We start from the raw sequence: 26,408 nt of genomic DNA, 5'->3' as shown, positions 1-26,408 counted from the left end.
ATGGATGATAATCTTTTTTCTTTTGAAGTGCTAAGAATAGATGGGCCTTGAACAAACTAAAATTAAAATGTTAGCATCACCAATTAAACATCTGGATTTGATTTAATTTGGTTTTAAATCTGTCCTAACCGAAATTAGAATGTGGTCTGAGTATGTTCTCCTATCAGGATAATTGTGGAAAATCAGAACCTAATATAAAAGACATTAGATATTTGGTATTAAGAAATTCATTAGCTGTGTGACATCTGTTTACCTCAGTTTACTATTCTGTAAGGGGATAATGACAGCACACACCTCTCAGGATTGTTGTAGGGATCACATGATTGTATACTGTTTAACACAGTGCTTGGTGCAGAGCAAGTACTATATTAATGTTAACTGTTATTATTATTTCTTTAATTAGATGTAATTGTTTCATACTTGATAACTTTCTATGGGGTTTTAGAAGTGACCATTACACAATGCCAATGGTGATGAAGTGAATGATTTTCTCTAGATGTGATTTGGAAACACACTCAACAGAATTGAGGCCAACTGATTGGTAATGCATTTCTTTCAAGTTTCAACTGGATAATATCATTTATGGTATGGTTATGTTTCTACTTTTTCTTACTGTGAAATTTGGAAAACTATTGTATCAGATACTATTAGAAAAGCCATATCTGTTATAATCCCAATGTTGTTAGATCATGAATTATACTGTTAAAAGAAGGTAAAAAAATGTTTGAAAATTGTTATGTTATTTTATCACTCCTGCTGATCATGTGTTATAATATTCTAAAGTTCCTTAATTTAAGAACTTATAAACTTCTAAATTTTCTGTATTGAAGAGGAAGTTTCACCTAAAATTAACTGGCTATCACTTATTTGTTTTTGTTTTTGTTTTTTTAGTGAGGCAATTGGGGTTAAGTGACTTGCCCAGGGTCACACAGCTAGTAAGTGTTAAGTGTCTGAGGCCGGATTTGAACTCAGGTACTCCTGACTCTAGGGCCAGTGCTCTATCCACTGCGCCATCTAGCTGCCCCTGGCTATCACTTATGAAACAATGAGATTTTTAACCAAGTTATTTAGATTTGTTTTCATAATGTTAAAACCTATCAAGTATTTTCATAGGTATTTCTAAAGGGGACATTAATGTATGGGAAAAGGTATAAAGGAAAGACCTTGTAAAATCTCCTTTGTAAACTTACTAGGTTCCTTGGAACTATCTGGTCATAAATTCTAATCAACTCTAGGCAACAGACTGCTATGTTGTCCATTGTCCATGATCAGCAGTGTACCCAGCAGGCTAAGCAAAGCATCTTGCTCTTAGCTTCTCCTTTTATCCTTCCAATCCCACATTTCATTCCCATGTGGCAAAGTAAATAAAGTATTGGCCCTGGAGGGAGGAAGATTTGGTTTCACTTCTTGTCTGTGTAACCTTGGATATGTCACTTACCATCTTAGTATCCCCAGAAAACACTAGCAAAATGTTTCAGAGAAAGTGCCAATGTGCCTAAGTAGACTATGTTTACCAATAAGAGCTCATACCCTGATGGAATCACACATCTCATTTTTTAGAATGACATAGCATATAACTAGCATGATCATAGGAGGGTTCTGTGGTAGAAGAAGCCTCCTAAACAGTAAAAAGTCATGGGTTCAAATCCTGATCAGACACTTCCTGCTTGCACATAATCATGTAAGTCACTGAACCACTCTGGGCCTTGGTTTTTGCATTTGAAAAATGAGGTGAATAATGCTTGCCCTAATGACCTCATAGGATTCTAATGTGAATGAAAGGCAATGATGTTTGTAAAGAGCTTAGTAAACCATAAAGTGCTAAGAAGAGTCATGGGATCCAAAGTCTAGAGCTGGATGGCAAGCTGGGACTCACAGAGTCTAAGAGTTTTGTTTGATATATGAGGGACTGAAGCCTACTTAAGGGAAATGATTGGACCAAGGTCACATAAGGGATTATCAACAGGGTTTGGATTTGAAACTAGATCTTTGCATCTAAGTCCAGGTCCCTTCCCAGGATGCCAAGCCACCTCACTATGTGCACTGATGACCTCACAGGATACTTGCAATGGTCAAAGGAGATGGTGTATACAAACTACATTTTACACTATGAAGTGCTATATTCATGGTTTTGTATGACTTTAATAGCTACATAAAGGTCTGATAAAGATGTAGCTCTTCTCATTATTATCTCCCAAACTGAATCTCAGCATAGAATAATTTGGAATGAAGTAGAATTCCATCTTGTCCAGAATGATCTGCAAGGTTGGGTGCCCCATTGCATTATCCCCAAATGGGAATACCTGAAAGACCTCACCACCTCCAAATCCTCACCATGTCAGCACCAAAAAGTATTCTTGAGTATGTGTCTCCCTGATAATAAGGATCAGAAGGTTGGTCCAAAGGGAGCTCCCTCCAGAATCCACATCATTCTTTCCTTTTTTTTTTTAGGCAATGGGGATTAAGTGAGTTGCCCAGGGTCACACAGCTAGTAAGTGTCAAGTGTCTGAGGCCAGATTTGAACTCAGGTACTCCTGAATCTAGGGCTGGTGCTTTTAACCACTGCAGCATCTAGCTGCCCTCACATCACTCTTTCTTGACCCTGTACCATATATGTTCCATTTGTGTGAAACCATTTAATAGGAATTACATAATAGCAGTGAAGGATTAGGCACAAAAAAAATAATAAAGAAATTTAAATCTGCTCATAAGTTCATGCCAAGTTCCAAAGAGTCCATGTGCAGACACTTGGATCCATATCTCCTATAAACAAAGAAAGAAGGATATCTCAGTCAAAGTGAGTCCATAGTTCAGGCAGGGGCCCATCTATGCCTGACTGTAAATCCCTTTAGATATCTGTGCTCAAATTTCCTATTTTATAAATCAGTGAGGGGGATTTGGCATGGGGCCTCAGGAGGGTTCAAAAGAGTTCAATGTAAAATTTGGCTAATAATGGCACATATTTCTTCTAGTTATTGTGAGGATTAAATGAGATAATACATAAAGCTATATATAAAAATTTATATATAAGGTTATATAGTGTACATGATATATTATTTATATATTATATATTATATGTAACATCTAGCCTACAAACTATAACTATTTAGCCTACAAAGGTATGAATGAATTATCATTTCCATAGTTAGAGAAAATTCCTACAGTGATACAATCACTGCCAACCTCAAAAACAAGAGTTATACAATACAAAATAAGATCATCCTTAAGGATATTTGAAAAGTACAAAGTAAGATAGGGTGGGGGTTTGGGGGGGGCATTTTATAGATCTTTCTCCACACCATAAAACTGGAATTTGGGGTGCAAATTAGAGCATCCCTATGGGATAAAATAATGGAATCTGGCAGATGCCCAGGGGCCCAACCTGCTTGAGTTTGTATTGTTTGAATTGGGTGAGAATAAGAAACTAAGTACCTACTTGGGGATGATTAGATATAGGCCACACCTGGCTTGCCCTGAGTGAGGTGTTTGTCTACTAGGAGACCACTCTCAGACATCTACCTTGAAGTACCTCCCCTTTGGGGGAGGGAGAAAAAAACTTTTAAAAGGGAAAGCTCCTCTGAGAGCTCTCTTTTTCCTGCTGGTGAGTGAAGGAGTGTTCTGGAGAGGGACTGTACATCTGACTCCCATTAAAACTATGGACCCCAGGTGGTGAGTGGAATTGAGGCCAACTCTTTGAGCTAACTGAGCAGGAAGCAAGTGAAGGGTTTCAGTCAGTCTTTGATACAGCCAGGGAGCTTATTAATTTTCTCTTCCCTTATTCCCTTGTCCCTGGCTTTATTAACTTCACCTTTGTTGTAAATTTTATTCCTATTAATAAAATCTGGTTTGTTTGTGGAAAAGAGGCTGTTAATCTCCTTTCTTACTGGCCTGGGAGAAATAACTAAAAAAGGCAGTTTGGAAGGGAGGAAACTTTGGACCTAGAGGTTTCTCATTATTTTCTGAACCCCAATATTATGGTGAGCCACCCAATTAATTCTCCCCATAATAAATTTGGCCCCTACACCTGGAAACATTGGTGAGTGTCTTCCACATGACTGTATAGAAGTCAGCCTCTATCATATAATTACATGCAAAACACTCTGCCAACCTGTCTTGTTCCTGGAAAGTAGAACCCATTTTAATCAATAGGTGTGAATTGTTCTCCACAAGGGGACTCCAATCAAAAATATGAGAGCACTAAGACCAGAAGGTGAAATCAGGTGGCTTATTTACCAAATCAATTTTGTCTTCTTCCTTAGCGAGGAAGAAAGCATAGTTGGTAATTTGGTGCAATATTGGCGAACCCAACACGATTGGGCTTGATGCTAAGGTCATTTGGATCTCCAACTGGTTTGAGGGTGAAGTTCTGTAGAATGGTGGTAAAGAACAAAAACAACTCCATCCTCGCCAGGCCCTCTCCAAGACAAGAACGTTTTCCTGGGAAAAAATTGCATGGGGAAATCTTCATGAATTATCACAACATCAGCTGAAGGGGAAAGGGCTCATTGGAGCAGGACAATAGTGGGGAGAAGAGTAAAGCAGAAGGATGGAGATGGGCAGAAATGATGAGGAGTAATTTTATGTGTTAGACTTCAGTCTTTGATGGTCCCTAGAGGCAGAAAGGAATTCCCTCTTCACACCATTTTCCCCATAGTAAGCCTTGGTGCAGTGGGTCTTACAATGGAATCATAGTTCCACTAGAAAAGGAGGAAGGTGAGCCAGCAAAGAGGGTCAGCTCATCTCTTTAGGGGTCTGAGAAGAAATCAGGCCAAGGGAATACTAGAGAAGAAAGTGTGTCACATGCCTCAAGGGGTGGTGTATCCTCAGAAGAACTACCATGAGGCTCAGGCAGGGGAGGGTGGAAAGGGGAAGAGAATTCCCCCATTAGAGTAAGAGGGAGAGATGGGGAGGGTTTCTCTTTACCAGTGGAGAAAGGCATGAAGTAGTCACTTTTCTTGAATTTCCCATCCTTATCCAGGAAGTGCTGGGGATCAAACTGGTCAGGGTTGGGAAACTCTTTACTGTCCCACAAGACTGGGGAGAGCAATGGGAAGATGGTTGTGCCCTAGAAAGAAGAAATGCCAGGGGAGTTAATTATCATCATGAATATCCTTCATATGCCAATCCCAAGAATCTTCAGGGACCCCCTCTTGTCTCTAGTACAAAATGCAAACTCATTTGCCCATGGCATAGACTGGAATGTCCAGCCATTGAAAATCGGTATATGCTCCAATCTAGCTTTCCAGGTTGCTGTCACCATTGTAGTCTCCATCTTGCCTTCCTTGGGGCTCTAGCTAAACTAGTGCAACTGCTGTTTCCCTTCCACAAGGCCCCCTCTCAGGTCTCCATGCCTATATAAAAGCTATGTGCAATACCTGGAAGGCACTCCTTGCTCTCTCCAGCCTCTTGGAATCCCAAGATCTCTTCAAGGATTGGATTGGATTCCTTCAGGAAGCCTTGGCTAGAGCCCTGAGCTCTTTGTGCTCTCCCTCCCCTCAGTTCCCTGGTATAATATGTCATGTTTACACCTGTGGCCTGTGTAACTTTGGGCAGGACCCATGAATTGTCAATGACACAGGCAATGCTTAAAGCTTCCGGGGGCAGACCAAGCTTCCTCCTGAGGGAGTTTCTTCAGCAGAAAGCCACTCTGCTACACAAATCACAGCTTTGGTCTGAAGGAAAGAAATAACACTTGAGGTGGACTTTTCTGCTTCCAAGTTGTGCTCCCTCCATGAGAAGCTGAAAACCCCAATGTCCAAATAACCTTCTTTTCTTGCCTTGGGTTCATAGAACCTGGCCTAGCAATTCTCATAGAGTAGTTTCTTATTGATAATCTGCTCTGAACAATGCACTCAATGGGGTGTGTCAAATGTGAAATTAGGTGGGATGCTCCCTTCTCCTTTCTTTGAGGGAGAATAGTTCTGCTGAGCCATTGCTAAGAAACTTCAATTTAATTTAACATAATTCAATTCAATCAAAGTTTATTTAGTACCCCCTGGAATGCAGTATTGCAGAGTCTAATGACCTAGATTCTCCTTTCAGCTCCAACACTTTTCTATGTCCTTGTCTAAGTTATTTGACTGAGACTCTGTGTTTCCATCTGCATAATGGGACAGAAAAATAGTATTTACACAATCCATTTCACTGTCTGATAAGAGGAAATAACACAAATGAAACTTGAAGTAATCTCACTGTTGTTATCACTGTATATTTTCTTTCCCAAGTGTTGCTATGGTGAATGAGAAGCAAGGAACACCAAAATAAGTATACACACTCCTTTCCCTTTTCATTCAATACTGCACCCAAGTTAGCTGTATGTAACAAAAGACTACCTTAAGGGGAACTCCACCTGATATCATGACAAAGGGACTCAATTCTTTCATGTCCAAAATGAGATCACTGGACAAAATGATATTTCAGATTTCTTTCAGGGGCTGCTAGGTGGCACAGTGGATAAAGCACCAGCCCTGGATTTAGGAGTACCTGCATTCAAATCTGGCCTCAGACACTTGACACTTACCAGCTATGTGACCCCGGGCAAGTCACTTAACCCCCATTGCCCCTCAAAAAAAAAAAGATTTCTTTCAACACTAGATCCGAGGACTACTGACCTTGGGGATAACATATTGTCTGAACTGGATATCCCTGTTCACTGCATGGGGCAAGTTGAGTGGTTTGAGGTCAATGAATCTTTGCACTTCATGCACCACAGCATCCATATAGGGCATATCTTGTCTGTCTTTTATGGAAGGAACTCGATTTTGTCCAATCACACGATCAATTTCCTCATGAATTTTTGCTGCAGGGACAAAAACAGGGTTAACCACTAAAGGTTCCTGGTCTCTAGGGAATGCCCAACAAAGCTTGTGTGGAGTATCTCTCTGGTGATATTACCTAGGATGATTCACAGATGTGTTCAATATCCTCCTTCTACTCATTTGAGGGAGAAAAGCTTTTGTGGCAGCAATGGCATAATTTTCTGTGGCTTAGGGGACAGGAGTCAGGAAGAAGTGGGGATCATAAATTAGGTGTCTTCTAAGGTTCCCTATACCTCTAATTCCATTATCCTATGATTTATAAAATGAGAAGAATAATTTCACCTCCCTTAAGGGGCATAAAATAAAATAATATGTTAAGTGATTTGGAAACCTTACATTCTTTATATTGATGCCAGCTATTATTGCCAAAGAAAGTAAATGTCTTCATTTGGATTTGATAGTACTGGTGGTGACATTATCATCTTGACTTAAACCATTCACTAGGTATGTATCTCAGCTCCTGTCTCAACACTCTAAGTTGCTGAGGCATTAGAAATAACCTATTTTCACATAGGGCCATCCTCAGTAGAACAAGCATCCTGTTTCTAATGGAATGAGCAAAGGATTATCCAGTCTTTGCTTCCAGTAAGGGAAAACGCACTACTTCCAGGGCAGCTGAATGGTTTGGGGGAGAATTTTAATAGTTGGCAAGTCTTTCCTTACACGAAGCCTCCATTTGTCAATCTGCAACTTCTATCCATGGTTTCTGGTTCTGCCCATTTGAATCCAGCAGAACTAGCTCTGGTAGAATGTAAGCCATCTGAGGGAAGAGGGTGTTTCATTTGACTCAAATGAACTGAGTGTGCACAGCCAAAACTTTATAGATCATTCATAAAGTGAATTGAATTCCCATGAAAGACCTTCGTATATTTAAATAAACATCAGGTCTTCAGCAATACCACTTTTAGGTCTTTTTCCCAAAGAAATCATGGAAAGGGGAAAGGGACCCACATGTACAAAAATATTTATAGCTGCTCTTTACGTGGTAGCAAGGAATTGGAAGTTGAGGGGGTGCCCATCAATTGGGGAATGGCTCGACAAGTTGTGGTATATGAATACAATGGAATACTATTGTGCTGTAAGAAATGATGAGCAGGAGGAGTTCAGAGAAACCTGGAGCGTCTTACATGAGCTGATGATGAGTGAGATGACCAGAACCAGAAGAACATTGTACACAGTATCATCAACATTGAGTGTTGATCTACTGTGATGGACTATATTCTTCTCACCAATGCAATGGTATAGAAGAGTTCCAGGGAACTCATGATAGAAGAGGATCTCCAAATCCAAAAAAAAAAAAAAGAACTGTGGAGTATAGATGCTGAATGAACCATACTATTTCTTTTGTTTTTGGTGCTGTTTTTTTTTTCTATTTTGAGGTTTTTCATCATTGCTCTGATTTTTTCTCTTATAACAGGACTAATGCAAAAATAGGATTAATGTTATTATGTGTGTATATATATGTGTGTGTATAGATATATGTATATGTATATAGATATAGATATATAGATATAACCTATATCAGATTACCTGCTGTCTAGGGGAGGGGGAGGGAGGAGAAGGAGGGAGAAAAATCTGAAATTGTAAAGCTTGTATAAACATAAGTTGAGAACTATCTTTACATGTAACGGAAAAAATAAAATACCTTATATGTAAAAAAAATAAATAAAAAAATAAACATCTGGTCTTGCCCAAGTGTTCTGTTTCCTTAAATAGGCTACTGTGTGGAGCATCTAGATGGTGCAGTGGATAGAACACTGGCCTTGGATTCAGGAGGACCTGAGTTCAAATCCGCCCTCAGACACTTGATACTAGTTGTATGACCCTGGGCAAGTCACTTAACCCTAATTGTCTCATATATATGTGTGTGTGTGTGTGTGTGTGTGTGTGTGTGTGTGTATGTGTATGTATATATGTGTGTATACATACATACAAATATATGCATGCTACTGTGTGACCTGTTACTGATCTGTGTGGAAGTCATACACATCCAAAAGGTGGAAATGTAGGGCCAACACCTTGGCAAAGTACAGGCCTGGGATAGCAACACTGGGCTGCTGCAAGCATGGCAATTGTACCTTACCTTGGACCTCAGGATATTTCAGAATGAGAAGCAGACCATATTTTAGAGTGCTGCTGGTTGTCTCTGTTCCTGCACCAAATAAGTCTGTTCCAGTCATTACTAGATTCTGCAAGTCAAATTTAGACTGGGGATTGTCTTTCTCCTAAATGAGAGGTACAAAATAAATGAAGTAATGAGATACAGCAGGGAAAACCATTAGTAACCATGTGAAGTACATAAGATTTGTCCTAGGAGCCCTCCTCCACCTTCATATGCCTACCTCCAAAGACTAAAACCTTCCCAATTCTCTCAGGCTTCCACTGCCCAAAGGCTTGACCTACCCAGGCAACCTTCTTCCCACCAAAGAACATGACATAGTGTATACAGCACTGGACTTGGAATATTTATTAACTGATTCCTATTATCCCTCTCAAATACACCATCCTCCTCCAAAGAAGAAAGCCCACATGAGCAGCCCATCACTCAACAACAGAGAACTCTTCCAATATCATTTCTCATACAAAATTCAGATAAGGGGCAATGTCAGACCAAACAAAGCCTAGTTACTAAGCATCGTTGGGGAACATATATACCTTGAGACTCTCACTGATGTGCCTTCCTAGGGTTTGAGGAGAGTGGCCTGTAAGTATCTTTGGAAAATCAGCCTCACTCAGTGAGCAAGATGCTTCCCCCATGCATCTTACCTGCTGCATTTTGGAGAGATAGCAGTCAATGAAGTCTTGAGGGTTGTTGGGGTCCAGTACCTTTTGATGCTCCTTCACTCTTTCCATAATGAAATTATTCATTTTATCTGTATTTCTATAAATTATATTATGCTTTCCAGGGAGGTAGACTCTGAACCCTGGTAAAAAGTTGTAAAACTACCCCCCCAAACAGCAAAAAACACATGTGAGTCTACTGTCATAAAAAGAAACTTTATATCTCTACTTATAAGCCATAATGTTCTTTTCAAAGGCATTACATAAAATTAAAAAATAAGAAAATAAATAAAAAAGGGGGCACCTACGTGGCATAGTGGATAAAGCACCGTTTCTGGATTCAGGAGGACCTGAGTTCAAATTCGGCCTCAGACACTTGACACTTACTAGCTGTGTGAGCCTGGGCAAGTCACTTAACCCTCATTGCCCCGCAAAAAGATTTTAAAATAAAAAAATCGAAGGCATTACATTTCTTTGCAAGTTTAATTAAATTTAGTTAACAAAAGTATTTTCTCTCCCATTTTCACTACACATTGGGAAAAAAGAAAAACAAAATCCTTGAGAAAAGTAGACATAGTCAAGGAAAACAATTCAAACTGTTCCTATGCCCATGTTGATAGGGGGATTCTCAAGTATTTTATTTTCCATAGTTTTTTTAAATGGAATTTCTTTTTCTATCACTGCCTGTTCACTTTTGGGGATAACATGCAGAAATATTGATGACTGGTAAAGTTACTAACTGGAAGACCAATTTTGGAATAAGCAGTAATTAATGTTTCTTCTATGAAAGTTTCCTTCTTGTACCTAATACCACTATGGAGGTGAAACTGGGCTGTCAAAGGATCTGGAAGCTCTTTCCAGTGTGGAAAGGTATCCAAAAGAAGCTATGGCATTCTATTAGTATTTTGTGTGCATTTGAAGGGACAGGAAATAGAGGGTATGCTTTATAGTGGGCTTTCTCACTTTGTTGAACTAATTGAGTTTCCGCTAATCAAGTACTAATCCATTTAGGTCAATTCAATGAACACATATAAATTACTTGATCAATGTAAAGGAAAATATTAGGTATTCAGAGAGATAAAAAGTTTATAAAAAACAATCACTGCCCAGGGCAGCCAGGTGATGCAGTGGATAGAGCACCAGCCCTGAACTCAGGAGTACCTGAGTTCAAATCTGGCCTCAGACACTTAACACTTACTAGCTGTGTGACCCTGGGCAAGTCACTTAACCCCAATTGCCTCACTAAAAAAAATAAAAAGAAAGAAAGGAAAAGAAAAAAAAGGGAAGGGGTGGTGAGTGAAGAGCAAGATAGTCTCTGGCCCCTATAAAATTCATGATGGAAACCAAGTCCAACATTTCATGAATTTATCACCACTCTACTTGCCAAGACTAAGGAGGCTTGGGCTGGCCATGGTGCTGAAAATCACAGTATTTAGCAAAAGGACTTAAGAGTTGGTAAAGATTCATGTTTCTTTTTAAGATTAGTTCACATCCATTTGAAAAGATGAGGTCATCTGTTCTTCAGTGAGAATGATTAACTGGAAATACCATTAGATTGCAAGTCAGAAGAGCTGGTTCAGTATGTATGCCCTATGACATACAGGGTAAACTCAGGTTAATCATGTCACTACTGCTACCTCACATTCTCCCTCTCTCCAGTCATAATTATCACAACAATAACTAGCATTCATAGAGCCCTGTAGAAGTGCTCAAAGTGCCTACATATATTAACTCATTTGAGTCTCACAACAACCTTATTATCCCTCTTTTATAGCTATGAAAACTGAGGATGAGAGGGGTGAAGTGGCTTTCCAAGGACCATGCAATGATTAAGTATCTGAGATTGATTTCAAATTAATTCCTCCTGAACCCACATGTAGCCCTCTATTCATTAAATTCCTGTATTTCCCTAAATCCTAAAATTTTGTGATCCCTTAATCCAAGGAACAGTCACTTAGGAGCAGTGAGCTACTCTACACAAATCCCAAGAGTTTCATCAATCCTCTCAAATCTAAGCCTAAATTGGCAAATATCTCAAAACTAATTTGTCCCATGCTATACTACCTACTGAGGGGACCAGAAGGCAGAATATGTCCTTGTTCAAAAGGAGTTAATATTTGAGTTAAGAGGAAATCTGCTTTCTTTGGAAAAGCCAACATTTAAAAAATAAGACAAAGCAATGCCAAGGCATCCAATCAATTCAATTCACAATAAGTTAATAAAATCCACCAAGCATTTATTCAGTGCTCACAATGAGCCAAGTCCTGTGCTAAGCTACAGTAATAGAACAATGAATTAGTTCTCCTTCTCAAAAAGCTTACTGGAGAAGGGTTAAGCTAGAATGTGTAGCCCAGACCATAAGTGGAAAAGAACTGGGACAAAGGAAAAGGAAGCTTGTTTTTGATTGACTGGAAGAGGCTTCATTGAATGAATTCTTTGAACCTACCTGTGTAACCATTGTAGAGGCTAGGCCATAGCACCAAAAGAATCAGTGTAAGTAATTGACCTAATTGGCTTTCTCACTTAACTTTGGCCAGCTGTCCTCCCTATTCTCTGCAGAATGGCCTGGGAAGGCTCTATGCTGATGACTATTTTACTTCACCACATCTATAAACATTCTCCAACATGAGATATCCAAGCCACCATTCAGACATTTCTCCATATAATTAAAATATCTGTATGACCTGGAAGCAGTTCAGAGGCTTAATGGGAACAGAGTACGTAACTGGACCTTATTTGAGAGCCAAGAAATTGCATGATGTTATTCTCCTTCAGTACATGGTATGTGCAAGTGTGTGTGCTAGCATGTAGGGACCTTGCTAAGAGATAAGACACTCTGGAACAATAACCCTGTTGCTGAAACTCAGCAAATAACCACAGAATACAAAAACATCTCTGGCCTTACCTGTGCCCATGGTGAATTAAGAACCTGAAAGTTTTCATTTAACAATTTCATGAGATTAAGGAATTTTTCATCACTGTACTTGAATCGATCACGGAAGAGGATAGAGCAGATCACATTGCATGGGGCACAGCCAAGGATGAAGGTGGGATCAGTGGGTTGACCTAATGTGGAGAAAAGTCATGAAAGGGAGGAAAAGCTGCTTTAGTAGAAATATTTCCAATCATGGAGGAATATCTCTTCTGCCCATAATTGCATAGGGCATTTAATTCCTCTAAGGCTAGTGAATGTTGTTCTGCTGGACAATTTCCTTTACCACTTATAATGGAACTAGATAAGCTTAAAATACCTGAGTATGAGAAGAAAGAAGGGAATTTTCTGGCCCAACAGAGTGATTGCCTGGTCAGTGAACTAAAGCAGACACTTTTAAAAGGATTCCCAAAGCAAGTAGCATCTAGGACTGGGGATGGGTGAGCAGTTGAACCTCCTATGCCCAGAAGGAAAGAACTGAAAACCAACCCTTTGTTTTCCTGAGCTCCTCTACCAGACACTGGGCTTCCTCTTGAACTCTCTCTTCAATGCTTCTCTTTCCCATCCCGAAGTTCCTTAGGGTCATAAGGGAAAATCTCCGGATTTGTTTCCACCTCTCTCCATGACTGAAACCAATCCCTAGACAAAGGAGAAGAACAGAACATTGGTCATTCTAATATTGGAGGCTAAGGGAGTGCATAGTGTGCATGGTGTCTGTGGGGTTTCTGCCTTAATTCATCCATCAAGTTTACTTTTATTCAATTCAACCCAAAATGAATGGCAGCATGGTGTGTAACAGGTGCCTACCACATGAAGGCCTTGGGCTGAGTGCTGGCAACAGAACGATGAAAATGAAATCATAACTAAGCTCCAGAAAGGTCCATTCTTTGGGATATCCTCCACCATAAATTTTGTTTTCTGTGACTCTTTTGAATAAACTAAAGTTACCTTCTCCTTTGAGAAGATCATCAAATATTGGGATGTCTCCTCTCTCCAGAAAAACATCTCCATGATCAATTAGAGCTTCCTTCATAATGTTATATCCATATAGTACCACAACACGCTGGGTTCCCATATAAAGAGTATAGACGGGGCCATATTTTTCAGCCAGCTGTGAAAAGAATGCCAAGGAATAGGAAGAGGATCAGTGTGATCTTTAGAAAGTTGGAATTTATCCCCTTAACTCATAATGTGTTACACACATGTGCAAATTGTGTACCTATGCCCACATGAGACCATATACTGTTTTTTAAAATAGTATTTTATTTTCTTTTTTCCGATTACATGTAAGGATAGTTTTCAGCATTCGTGTTTTTAATAAAAGTATTTTATTATTTTCCAGTTACATGTAGGTGTTTCCATTTACATGTAGTTTTCAACATTTGTTTTTATAAGATTTCCAATTTCAAATTTTTCTCCCTCCTTCCCATCCATCCTCCCCCTCCCCTAAACAGCAGGTTATCTGATATATGTTATCCGTATATATAATAACATTAAACATGTTTCTGCATTAGTTATGTTATAAGAGAAGAATCAGAGCAAAAAGGAAAAACCTCAAAAAAAAAGAAAAACAACAGTACTAAAAACAAAAGAAATAGTATGGTTCATTCAGCATCAATATTCCACAGTTGTTGTTTTTCTGGATTTGGAGAGCCTTTTCCATCATGAGTCCTTTGGAACTTTATTGTACCATTGTATTGGTGAGAAGAATATAGTCTATCACAGTTGATCGACACATAATGTTGATGATACTGTGCACAACGTTCTTCTGGTTCTGCTCATCTCATTCATCATCAGTTAATACAAGTCCTTCCAGGTTTCTCTGAACTCCTCCTGCTCATCGTTTCTTGCAGCACAATAGATTCCCATTAAATTCATATACCACAACTTGTTCAGCCATTCCCCAATTAAAGGACAGTCCCGCAATTTCCAACTCCTTGCCACCACAAAAAGAGCAGCTATAAATATTTTTGTACATATGGGTCATTTTCCCTTTTTTATGATCTCTTTGGGAAAAAGACCCAAAAGTGATATTTCTAGGTCAAAGGGTGTGCACAGCTTTACAGCCCTTTGGGCATAATTCCAAATCGCTCTCCAGAATGGTTGGATCAGTTCACAGCTCTACCAACAATGTATTCGTGCTCCAATTTTTCGACAGCTTCTCCAACATTTATGATTTTCCTTTTTTGTCATATTAGCCAATCTGATAGGTGTCAGGTGGTACCTCAGAGTTGTTTTAATTTGCATCTCTCTAATCAATAGTGATTTAGAGCATTTTGTCATATGGCAATAGATAGCTTTGGTTTCTTCATCAGAAAACTGCCTGTTCATATCCTTTGACCATTTCTCAATTGGGGAATCACCTGGATTCTTATAAATTTGATTTAGTTCCCGATATATTTTAGAAATGAGGCTTTCATCAGAATCAACATGCATTTTTGTAAGATTTTGAGTTCCAAGTTTTTCTCCCTCTTGCTTCCTTCCCCCTTCCTGAAACCAGCAAGCAATCTGGTATAGGTTATACGTTATAATCATGTCAAACATATTTCCACATTAGTCATGTTGTGAGAGAGGAATCAGAAAAAAGGGGGGAAAACCACAAAAAAGAAGAAACAGAAGCAAAAACAACAAAAATCCAACAACAAAAGTGAAAATAGTATGCTTCCATCTGCATTCAGACCCCATAGTTCTTTTTTCTGGGTGTGGAGAATGTTTTCCATCATTAGTGGTTGGGTTATTTTCTTGAACTGACATTAACTCAGTATTTAAAAGTTTTTGGGTGAGTCACTTGTCATTTATATTTGATTCATTTTTCCCATCTGTCAAATGCTGATAGCAATCAGAGATACCTCAAGGAAATAGAAAGAATGCCAGCTGGAAGTCCTTTGGATTGACTTTGAGTCCCAGTTCTGCTAGTCTTTTGTGTGACCTTGGGCAAGTCACTTCTCTTTGAGCCTCTTTTCCTTCATCAGGGTAATAATTCTGACACTACTGTGTGCTGTAAGGAAAGTGGTTTGTATACTGTGAGGTGCTAAAGAAATGTGAACTATTACTTTATCTAAATTGCTATATATAAATTTAAATTTGTTATCAATGTTAATAATGTAACTACAAAAGGGTTAAGAAAGTTATTTAGATTGACTGGGCAATTGGTTTGTTTGGTTGGGATCAGAGTGGAGGACCCCTTTTACTGTCAAATCTATGGAATCCTAGACTATGGGGATCTTTTCAAAGTAAATTCTGGGTCAGGGAAATATAAGTGAAGAAAAATATTTTTGTTTCAGGGTGATTTCCAAGGCCAAACCTGATCTTTGTGAGAACAGACAAAGAGAGGGAGCATGGCATGGGATGGGAGGACTGGGTCATGTATTAGAAGAGAAACAAGACAATAATCTTATCTCATCAGATAATTGTGGAGAGAAAATGACACAAGATAGGTAAAGCCCCTCTGCATACTTCAAAATGCTATGTAAGTTTTAGTTATTACTCTTCTAAGAAGACTTTTGACTGCCAGCCCTTAATGTTTATTGAATTGACTTAACCCTTTGGACTCCCAGACCATCCTCTTTCCGCTAGATCAGGTTGCCTCTTATAACTTTGCTTCTTGTTTCAAAACTAAACAAAACGATTTAGTCAAAGCCACTTGGGACTCTTTCATTGGAGTATTTAGCTCTTGTTTTTGAGATAAACAAGTTCTATGCCCTGAGCAGGCTTTTTCTTTCTTCAGCCGCATCCTTTTACATCTGCACTTAGGAAGACACTGGCTGACAAACTTGCCTCAGATTGCCATGGCTAACTCAACTTCCAGTTCTTCTTTCTCTTCTAATATGAGACCATATACTGTTTGTTTGTTTGTTTGTTTGTTTGGGGGTGTTTTTTTGGTGAGGCAATTGGGGTTAAGTGCCTTTCCCAGGGTCATACAGCTAGTAAGTGTTAAGTGCCTGAGGCCAGATTTGAACTCAGGTCCTCCTGAATCCAGGGCCGGTGCTCTATCCACCGTGCCACCTAGCTTCCCCAAGACCATATACTGTTTTTGTTTTGTTTTGTTTTGTTTTTTAAATTTTTGCAGGGCAATGAGGGTTAAGTGACTTGCCCAGGGTCACACAGCTAGTAAGTGTCAAGTGTCTGAGGCTGGATTTGAACTTGGGTACTCCAGGTACTCCTGAATGCAAGGCCAGTGCCTTATCCACTACGCCACCTAGCTGCCCCAAGACCATATACTGTTAATGAATTCTGGGTATACAAAGGCATAATCTGTAGGACAACAAAGTATTATTATTATTCCTTTTAGTTTGGCTCCTTGGGAATCCCTGTCATAGTATGGCACAGGATTTTTCTCAGATAGAGGTTCCCTTGTGCTCTATTGGCACCTATCTAGTGTAAAGAGATTGCAAAAAGGGCCTGGGATCAATGTTGGATAGATGACCCATGGAAGATTTAGAGGAGGATATGGAAAAAAGCCACACAGAATGCAGAGAGGATTGACATCTCCTAACAAAAGCTATCTCCTCTTGTTGCCTCACCGCATTTCTGAAATATTTTTTGCATTTCTTCAGTTGTCAATGATCAACTCCAACTGATCACTTCAGAATTAGGAATGGCCTCTGAATGACCAAATCTGAGGGCCTAATATCACTCCACATTGTTCCAGACCTCTTTGGAGCACTTGACACAGCTGACTACTCTCTTCTCCCCCTACTCTTTTTTCTCTGGGTTTCTCTAAACCTGCTTTCTCTCTGTCTCTCTGCCTTTCTCCCCCCTTACCTGTCTGCTCATTATCAGTCTCCTTTGCTGTATTATAGTCCATATTGAACCACTAATCCATGAGTTTTCCCCATGGTTCTGTCCTGGGCCATCTTCTCTTCTCTTTCTAAACTCTCATTCTTGGTCACCTTATAAACACTATGGAGATAACTCCCAAATCTATACTTTTTGGACTGCTATCATTGTTGAATATCCATAGGAATCCTATATTAAATAAGTATAAGGGGCAGCTAGGTGGTGAAGTGGATAGAGCACTGGCCTTGGATTCAGGAGGACCTGAGTTCAAATCCTGCCTCAGTCACTTGATAGTCACTAGCTGTGTGACCTTGGGCAAGTCACTTAACCCTCATTGCCCCACACACACACAATTTTTTTAATTAAAATTTTTTTTAATTTTTAAAAAATAAATATAAAAGATAATTCATTATCCTTACCCTAAAAAGCCACCCTTATTTCTGGCTAAGATGCCACGACATAAGCACAGATTTGACCATTTCACTCTCCTGATTAACAAACTGCAGTGGTTCCCTACTGTCTCTGTGATCAAATGTAACCTTCTTTGGCATTCACACTTCTTCACAACCTGTCTAGAAGCACCCTTTATAATGTCATTATTCCTCTTCATTTATTCCATAGTTCAGACATTATTCAGCCATATACCATGGTTCTTGACATTTCTCACACAACACTCTTTATTTTCTGTTTAGAATTATATTTTCCAAATTACAAGTAAAAACAAATCTTGACATAAATTTCTTTCAAAACTTTGTGTTCCATCCTCCCTTTCCCCCCCCTTCCCACTCCCCACCCCAAAGAACTTAAGCAATTCAATATAAGTTATACATGAGTAGTCATGAAAAACATCTCCACATTAGCCAGGTTGTGAGAGAAAGTAGACAAAAGCAAAACTTCAGATTAAGGAACTATCAAAAAAATTTATGTTTCAATCTGTTTTAAGATACCATTAGTTCCTTCTTTGTAGATGGATTACAATTTTCTTAAGTCCTTCAGAGTTATATTGGATCATTGCTTTACTGAAAATAACCATATCCTTCCCAGCAGATCATCTTACACTGTTGCTGTTCTTTTGTATACAGTACATTTCACTCTGCTTCAGTTCATGTAGGTCTTTCTAGGTTTTTCTGATAGCATCCTGTTCATCATAACCTTTATATAGTTCCTTACAATTGACAAAGAATTTTCTTCACAATAGCCCAGCAAAGTAGGTACCATACATTTTGCCATTTTCATCAATCAGCATAACTATTTCCCTCCATCCTATTCCTTTCCCATGATATTTACTCTATTTTCTATCTTCTTTTACCCTCTTCCTCCTCAGAAGTGTTTTGCTTCTGCCCCCTCCCCTACTCTGCCCTCCCTTTTTTTCACCCTTCCTTCCTTATCCTCTTCCCCTCCTACTTTTCTGCAGGGTTAGATATATTAGTCTTCCCAATTGCATGTGTATGTTATTCCCTCCTTGAGTCAACTCTGATGACATTAAGGTCTTTGAGCTAATTCTGTGTTCTAAATTTTCTTCCTCACTCCCTCCTCAACCCTCCCTATGAAATAAAGCAATTCAATATGTCATACATGTGCAGTTATGCAGAACATATTCACCTTACTTGAAAGTGTTTTGCTTTTTACTGCTCTGTTCCCCAATCTTCCTTCCTTGCTTCCCTTCTCCCCATCTTTATATCCTTCTGATCCCACTTTCCCTCAGGGCAAAATACATTACTATACCCACTTGATTATGTATGTTACTCCCTCTTTGAGGCAATTCTGATGATAGTAAGGTTCACTCACTTCCCCACTCCTTCACCCTGTCCCCCTCCCCTCCATAAGCTTTTTTCTTGTTTCTTTTATGTGAGATACTTTTCCCCAGTCTACCACTCCCTTTCCCTTTCTTCCAGTGCATTCCTCTTACTCCTTAACTTTATTTTAAAGATGTCATCATGGTGACGAAGCTATGTGACACAGTGGACAAAACATCCAGCCTTCCTGAGCCCAAATCTAGTTGCAGACATAAGCCACCCCACCCTGCCTGCCCCACAAAAAACCAAGGATAAACAAAAAATAAATGCTTTACAGAATATCATCCCTTCATATTCAGTTCAGAACTTTGTCCTCTATCTAAGTGTATTCCTTTCAGCTGCCCTAATACTGAGAAAGTTCTTATGAGTTAGAATTATTGTCTTCCCATGTAGGAATATAAACAGTTTAATCTTTTAATATCCCTCATGATTTCTTTTTCCTGTTTACCTTTTGATGCTTCTCTGGGGTCTTGTATTTGAAACTCAAATTTTCTATTCAGTTCAGGTCTTTTCATCACAAATGCCTGAAAGTCCTCTTTTTCATTGAAGTCCCATATTTCCCCTGAAAGACTATACTCAGTTCTGCTGGGTAGGTGATTTTTGTCTGTAGTCCCACTTCCTTTGCCCTCCAGAATATCATATTCCAAGCCTTCCAGTCCTTAATATAGATGCTGCTAGATTTTGTGTTATCCTTACTGTAGCTCCACAGTATTTGAATTCCTTTTTCTAGCTTCTTGCAATATTTTCTCCTTGACCAGGGAGCTCTGGAATTTGGCTATACTATTCCTGAAAGTTTTCCTTTTGGGATCTTTTTTCAGGAGGTTATAGGCAGATTCCTTCAATGTCTATTTTACCTTCTGCTTCTAGAATATAAGGACAATTTTCCATGAGAATTTCCTGGAAAATTATGCCTAAGCTCTTTCCTTGGTCATGATTTTCAGGTATTCCAATAATTATCTGTACTGGATCTATTTCCAGGTCAGCTGTTTTTCCAAGGAGATATTTCATATTGTCCTCTATTTTTTTTCATTCATTTGGATTTGCTTTACTGTGTCTTGATTTCTCATAAAGTCACTAGCTTCCATTTCTTCAATCCTAATGCTTAGGCAATTATTTTCTTCTGAGAACTTTTGTATCTCCTTTTCCATTTGGCTTTTCAACCTGTTGAGTTTTTTGTCATGACTCTCCTGCATCACTCTCATTTCTCTTTCCATTCTTTCCTCCACCTCTCTAAATCTTCCTTCTATCTCTCCTGCTTTCTCTTTAAAGTCCCTTTTGAGCATTTCCATGAACTGAGACCAATTCATATTTTTCTTGGAAGCTTTGGATGTAGGGGACCTGAGGTTGTTACTAAAGAAAATTTCTATAGTTCTCAACTTTCTTTGCTTGTTCATCTTGCCATCTTTCACTTGACTTTTAACTCCCTCTTAGAGTGGGGCCCTACTTCCAAGCTACACTGTCCCAAGCTTCAGAGGGTGCCAGGTGTTTTGGTTTAAGGAAGGGCAGGTTTTTCTCTCACCTGACCTGTTCTCTGGTCTGAAGATAACCTCAAGCCAACTTGCCAATTAACCAGCCATCAGAACTTTGTGTGCTGTGGTTCTTAGTTCCAATGACCCTGTGCCCCTCCCCCACCTGGACCTCCTGCCTCTCAAGATTTCTTCCTGGTTCCCTGCTGGTGTGGGATAGCCAAATTCCACCTTAGGTCCCACAGACACCCCTGTGTTTTCCACCAACCCCCTCTGGACAGCCATTCAGTCCTCTCACATGACTGCAAACTTAGTTCCAGAAGACACTGGTGCTGTAGCTTTTTTGGAAACTTTGGGGTAAGTTTCTCTGGTGCAGCCTGCCTGGGTACTGTATCGGTGTGATCAGGGGGTTGGACTCTTCAAGCAGACCAGTACGGCACCCTCTAAGCTGTCTTTGGATGGAAAATAATCTCAACCCATCTTTTCGCGGGTTTTGCTGTTCCAGGGGTTGTTTTATGGCTGTTTTTTAAACAACACTATTTCCCACCACCTTTCTTTTGCAAATCTTGTATAATCCCCATGACTGGTATGCTCTTCTTCCTTGTCTCTGACTCTTGGAATTCCTAATTTTCATAAGGTTGAGCTCAAATGCCTCTCTCTACACAAGGTCTTTCCTGACCACTCCCCCAATTGCTAGTGCCTTCTCCAAATATTACCTTACATTGGTTTTCAACATATTTTAGATGCTTGCTTTGCAAATTCTCTCATTCCCCCATTGCCTTACTTCCCCAGTCAATCCATACTAGAACTTTGGGTGCTCACAGAGGTGATTTCTAAAGCTCTCTGAGTTCTACAAGGAGTGAACACAAAATTATTGTACCATTTCAGTGGGACACACATGTAGGGGTACATGTGTTTAAGACAACTCACAACTCAAACCATTTGGAGTCTGCCCTCACAGAGGTTCATGAATGGGTTGAGTTGGAAGGTAGATCTATTGGTCAGGCAGGCTGCTCTGAGAAATCTTCACTGGGTCATTGCACTTTAAGACCACCGTATTGGTCTCAGTTTTTAATATTAATCAGATAAAACATCTCTCAACACACAATGCTTCCACTATTATCAACCAGGTTACTATAAAAGCCCTGTAGGTTTTGTATAAAATTGGAACCCAATTAAGAACCTGAAGATTTGAATATCTAGCAGTTTAGTGTTGGAAGACTTTCACACAAGCAATATGGTAGTATTTCCCTGGATTTAGGAAGGTGAAGAAGATAAAACCCTGGTCTTCCCTAAGCCTTGGTTATGTGTATTTTCAGTTTAATGTAATAACAAAACTATTCTCCTATGTCCTTTTTTGGTTCTTCTGTGTTATCATAAAAAATTGTACTCAGAATTATTGTGTTTTTAATTTCATCAATAACATTTTGTGAAATTGTTTTACTTGTTAAATAAGTACCTACATAATGTCTTTGATTTCCTATTTGTACTACAAAGTCTAAAATATTTACTGTCGGCTTCTTCGTGTAAAAAGTTTGCTGTCTCTTAACTCTAGCTTGCCAAGACTTAGCTTTTGTTGCACACTTAAAAATGTTTCTAAATTAATTCAACCTAAAATTCCAAGCCAAAACAGTGCTCATATGAAACTTATACTGCACTAAAGTCAAAAGAACTAATGTTATTTAAAGCACAAGTAATATCAAGCAGCATTATTTATACCATGTGATTTCTTTTTTTTTTGTGGGGCACTGTGGATTAAATGACTTGCCCAGGGTCACACAGCTAGTAAGTGTCAAGTGTCTGAGGCCAGATTTGAACTCAGGTACTCCTGAATCCAGGGCCGGTGCTTTATCCACTGTGCCACCTAGGCTCCCCCTATCATGTGATTTCAAAAGTAAAAAGAAAAGAAAAAAGTTAATGCTTCATTTCCAAAAAAAATTGCAGTGGAGATATTTTTGAGCTCAGACTATGGTTCCAATAGCAAACATTGCCTCTACCCTTTATTCAAGTACAAAAAATCCATTTTCTATATTCCACTGTATAGTGCAGTTGAAAATGTATCATTTTCATATCTCTGTCAAAGGAAATGAAGTTAACGTGTTCTTCATGAAGACAGGGTGGCTCTTTGTAATCATTGTGTCCTTTCCTTAATATTTACTGAACACCTTTTGGTTGAACTACTACAAAAAATTTCCCAAAAGTTGACATGAATCTCACTGGCCTTTAATTTGCACTCTTGATTTCCTCTTTTTAACTTCACTCCAGAATGATTTGAGGCTAGAATCTCTATAAGATATCAAGAAATAATAAAACAGTCAAAATTGCCCCCAAAAAAATGAAGGAAAGAAGAAGTAGGAGCTTGGGCAATCAAGAAATGTCTGGACATGTTTCTCTTTTTTGGAGACCTTTCTCTTATTACTTTCAGTGACATTGGTCTCTTCTGGTTCTCCAGCTAAATGTCTGGCTCCTGATTGCCTATCCCCATTGCTGGATCATCTTACATCTCTACCCTGGTAGGCAAGTAATCCCAAGATTCCTGGGCATGGCAGCCCAGCCCTACAGGTGACTGCTTCTACTGTACCATCCCAGCCCCTCTGACATCAGCCCTGGAAGCAACCTCCAGGCAAAGTTTCTATAGGTGCTGAAGCCACACCTACTGAAGACTAGAAAATAAAAGTCCCACCACCAAAGTCCTTGGTACTGTCCAGTTGCCCAGTATCAGAAAGGTTAAGATTTTTATCAGTGGAAATGACATTAAAGCTGCTGCATTACCACCTGTTTTGTTCATTTGCCCTAAGGAGCACAATGCCTTTCCAGTTGACAAACATATGAAATCTCTTACTTTCTGTCATCTCCACAATGACAAAGTCAGTCACAACCACATAGTAGGTACTTAACAAATGACATTTTTATCTGTTCTTTCAAAGGCCTTCAAGTTCAATCCCTTGCTTCTAGGATTTCTCCTTTGCAATAAATAATCTACATGACTAACAACTTAATATTCTCATAGCACACTTCTGAACATGTCATTCCTCTACTCAAAAGTCTGCAAGGGCTCCCTACTGTCCCCCTAACTTAGCACTTAAATGACTCCACAGGTGGCCCGAACCTAATAGTCCAGACTTATTTTTGTATTACACTTCCTCCCAAACTTTACATTCTTTTTTTTGGCAGGGCAATGAGGGTTAAGTGACTTGCCCAGGGTCACACAGCTAGTAAGTGTCAAGTGTCTGAGGCTGGATTTGAACTCAGGTCTTCCTGAATCCAGGGCCAGTGCTTTATCCACTGTGCCATCAAGCTGCCCCTGAAACTTTACATTCTTATGAAACTACCCTGCTAGCTGTATTATCTGCCTACTCCTTGTCAGACTGTCTCCCATGCCTCACAGTCATTCCCACTCTCTCTTCCAAACAGAATGTTACTTCCCTCAAGGTCCACTTCAGGTGTTCTCTCCCACATGAAACTTTTTTTACATCCCCCAATTACAAGTGCTTTCTCTGTCCTCTAATTACCTTGTATTTACTTATCTATGAATTCATTGTATACCTCTAGCAAAATGTAAGGTCCTGTAGGACAGGAACTATTTCCTTCCAAGGAGACATTGTTTCCCTCACCATATGTTTTCTCCTGTGTCTAGCACATAGTTGGTACTGAAGAAGTTCTTATTAGTTGAATGATTTATTTTTACCTTTGTATCTCCAAAGCCTAGTATAATGCATTACACATAGTAAATATTTGGTCCTGTAGCTGAATTTCTTCTGCTGTTACCAAAGTTTTAACAAGACAATCAATGCATGAGTAACATCGCTGCTAATCGAGATATTATTCATATAGCCCGTAACTTACATCGTCCATGTCCTAGGACTCTCAATCACCACGAATCCTGATTCAGTTATTCCTATGACACATTACTGTCTCTCCCCCACAACCCAAGCATTCAGGATCCAAATCCCAAATCCAGCCCTTTTACCTTGGAGAAGGATGCATTAATATTCTTCGTATCCAATTGCAAGATGTTGCCAATAAGGGGAAGAGGAGTGGGACCTGGTGGGAGCTTCCCCCTTTTGAATCCTTGGATCCATAGGGATAAGATCAGGAAAAGGACACAAGCCAGGAGGGCAGTAGTGGTGAGTCCCCAAAGATCCATTGCTCTGAGGAATGATCCTACAGCTCTCAGAGGTACCAGCCGAGTTGCCAGACTTTTTAAACCATTGTAGCAAACAAGGGGTGGTAATGCCCAGCCAATCAACACATAGTCCTTGTACAAAATCATGATTTGTTTATCATTAACTTTTATTAGTTCAGTAATCAATAGGTGATTAAGAAAATGACTTCATTCTGGCTGCTCTCAGATCTGTCTTTGACCCTTGATTTGCTTACAGAATGTGTGTGAGTGGGGTAGTAGGGAAGTAATTTGACCAACTTGTCTTGGTGGGGGACATGGGCTATGAATCATCAAATTTCTGTTGGGCTATGGGTATCTATTGAGCTAAGGAGAAAGCAAATATCCAAATTCATCCTGAGAGGAGGTGGTTATAGTGTCCATATCCTAAGATCCTGAAGGCTTGACCTCACATTAAACAGGTTAGGTGCTATCCTATAATTTCCTGAGCTGCACTGGGTTTAATTGACTTCTTTCTTTCAACATTAGTCATGTTATAAGAGTAGAATTAGAAAAATAGGGGGAAAATGCAAGAAAGAATACACAATAACTATAATAAAAATCAATATCAAAAGTGAAAATAATATGCTTCAATCTTCATTCTAACTCCATAGTTCTTTTTTGGAATGTGGAGAGCATTTTCCACCATAAGTCTTTTGGCATTGTATTAAATCATTGTATTGCTGAGAAGAGTTAATTCTATATCACAGCTGATCATCACACAACATCGCTGATACTTTGTACAATGTTCTCTTGTTTTTGCTCATTTTACTTGGCATCAACTCACGTAAGTTTCTCCAGATTTTTATGAAATCCATCTGCTTATCATTTCTCACAACAAAATAGAATTCCTTTACATTTATATACCACAACTTGTTTAGCCATTCCCCAATTGTTGGGTATCCCCTCAATTTCCAATTCTTTGCTACCATGAAAAAGCAGCTATAAATCTTAATTGACTTCTTATTGATCCTTGTTCTTTCTCCACCTTGAAGAACATACTTCTTGAGAGAAAGATGGCAACAAAATAGGCATTGATGTGCCCTACATAATTTGTGTCCTCTTTGAGTAGTGTCCCACTGGACCTAGGGTCCCTGATCACTATCTACATCTTTCCTATTCTTCTTGCTTGGACTTTTCGTGTCCCCAACATTTTAAAATCCCTGAATATCTTCTCAGCTTTCTCTGATCTTTTGGCTTGGTGCCTTTCTTATTTTCAGTCCTGGATGATACTCACCCTCCAGCCATCCTTGCTATATGCTCTCATCTACTAATCAGTGCCTCTCTCACACCTCAAGCAGATCAGGAACCCTTCTCTCTCACAGAACTCCAGGGATGACCTGCCACACTACCTGCTACCTTGGAGGAAAGCCAGAGATCTCACATTGAGACTTTGGCCATAGGTACTTTTATTCTTTCTGGTCTTCCCTGTTGGATTGATATGGAACACATTTCTCTGTGCAGACCTCTGCTTTCATGTCAGGTGCAAGACTCTGACCTGCTCATTAGAATGTATGCCTTGCCCCATGCTTGACTTGCCCACAGATCTTTAAAGTTCCAAAGGTAACCTAATGTGCCTTCAAAGATGAGCACACAGAGATAACTTTAAGAAGGACTGAATACACTTATGTAGGTAGGGTCTCAGTTGTTCACCATTCACTCATCTCCTTCTCT

At 39.4% G+C, this 26,408-nt stretch overlaps 1 protein-coding gene across 1 annotated transcript; it reads right to left on the bottom strand.

Moving 5' to 3' along the window:
- Window positions 1-2,325: 2,325 nt before the first annotated feature.
- LOC122743543 (cytochrome P450 2C23-like) lies at window positions 2,326-24,731 on the bottom strand. Its single transcript, XM_043988585.1, has 10 exons — window positions 24,543-24,731; window positions 13,480-13,642; window positions 13,021-13,170; window positions 12,505-12,665; window positions 9,585-9,761; window positions 8,902-9,043; window positions 6,612-6,799; window positions 4,924-5,065; window positions 4,234-4,437; window positions 2,326-2,763 (listed from the first exon to the last, which is right to left on the bottom strand). The coding sequence occupies exons 1-9, from the start codon at window positions 24,717-24,719 to the stop codon at window positions 4,256-4,258; spliced, it is 1,482 nt and encodes a 493-aa protein (XP_043844520.1). The 5' UTR covers window positions 24,720-24,731; the 3' UTR covers window positions 2,326-2,763; window positions 4,234-4,255.
- Between the last annotated feature and the right edge of the window lie 1,677 nt (window positions 24,732-26,408).

This window comes from Dromiciops gliroides, chromosome 2 (genome assembly GCF_019393635.1).
Source record: "Dromiciops gliroides isolate mDroGli1 chromosome 2, mDroGli1.pri, whole genome shotgun sequence".
NCBI classification, from domain to species: domain Eukaryota; kingdom Metazoa; phylum Chordata; class Mammalia; order Microbiotheria; family Microbiotheriidae; genus Dromiciops; species Dromiciops gliroides.
This window is presented reverse-complemented; position numbering and strand designations above follow the sequence as displayed.

What these genes read in the sequence shown, in the direction of transcription:
- LOC122743543 (XM_043988585.1), bottom strand. Translation starts at nt 24,719, where the DNA reads ATGGATCTTTGGGGACTCACCACTACTGCCCTCCTGGCTTGTGTCCTT. An exon ending in GGAGCTCAGGAAAACAAAGG is followed by an intron (nt 12,666 to 13,020) that starts GTTGGTTTTCAG and finishes TCTCCACATTAG; the next exon opens with GTCAACCCACTGATCCCACC. An exon ending in GAAATATCCTGAGGTCCAAG is followed by an intron (nt 6,800 to 8,901) that starts GTAAGGTACAAT and finishes TTGTCCCTGCAG; the next exon opens with CAAAAATTCATGAGGAAATT.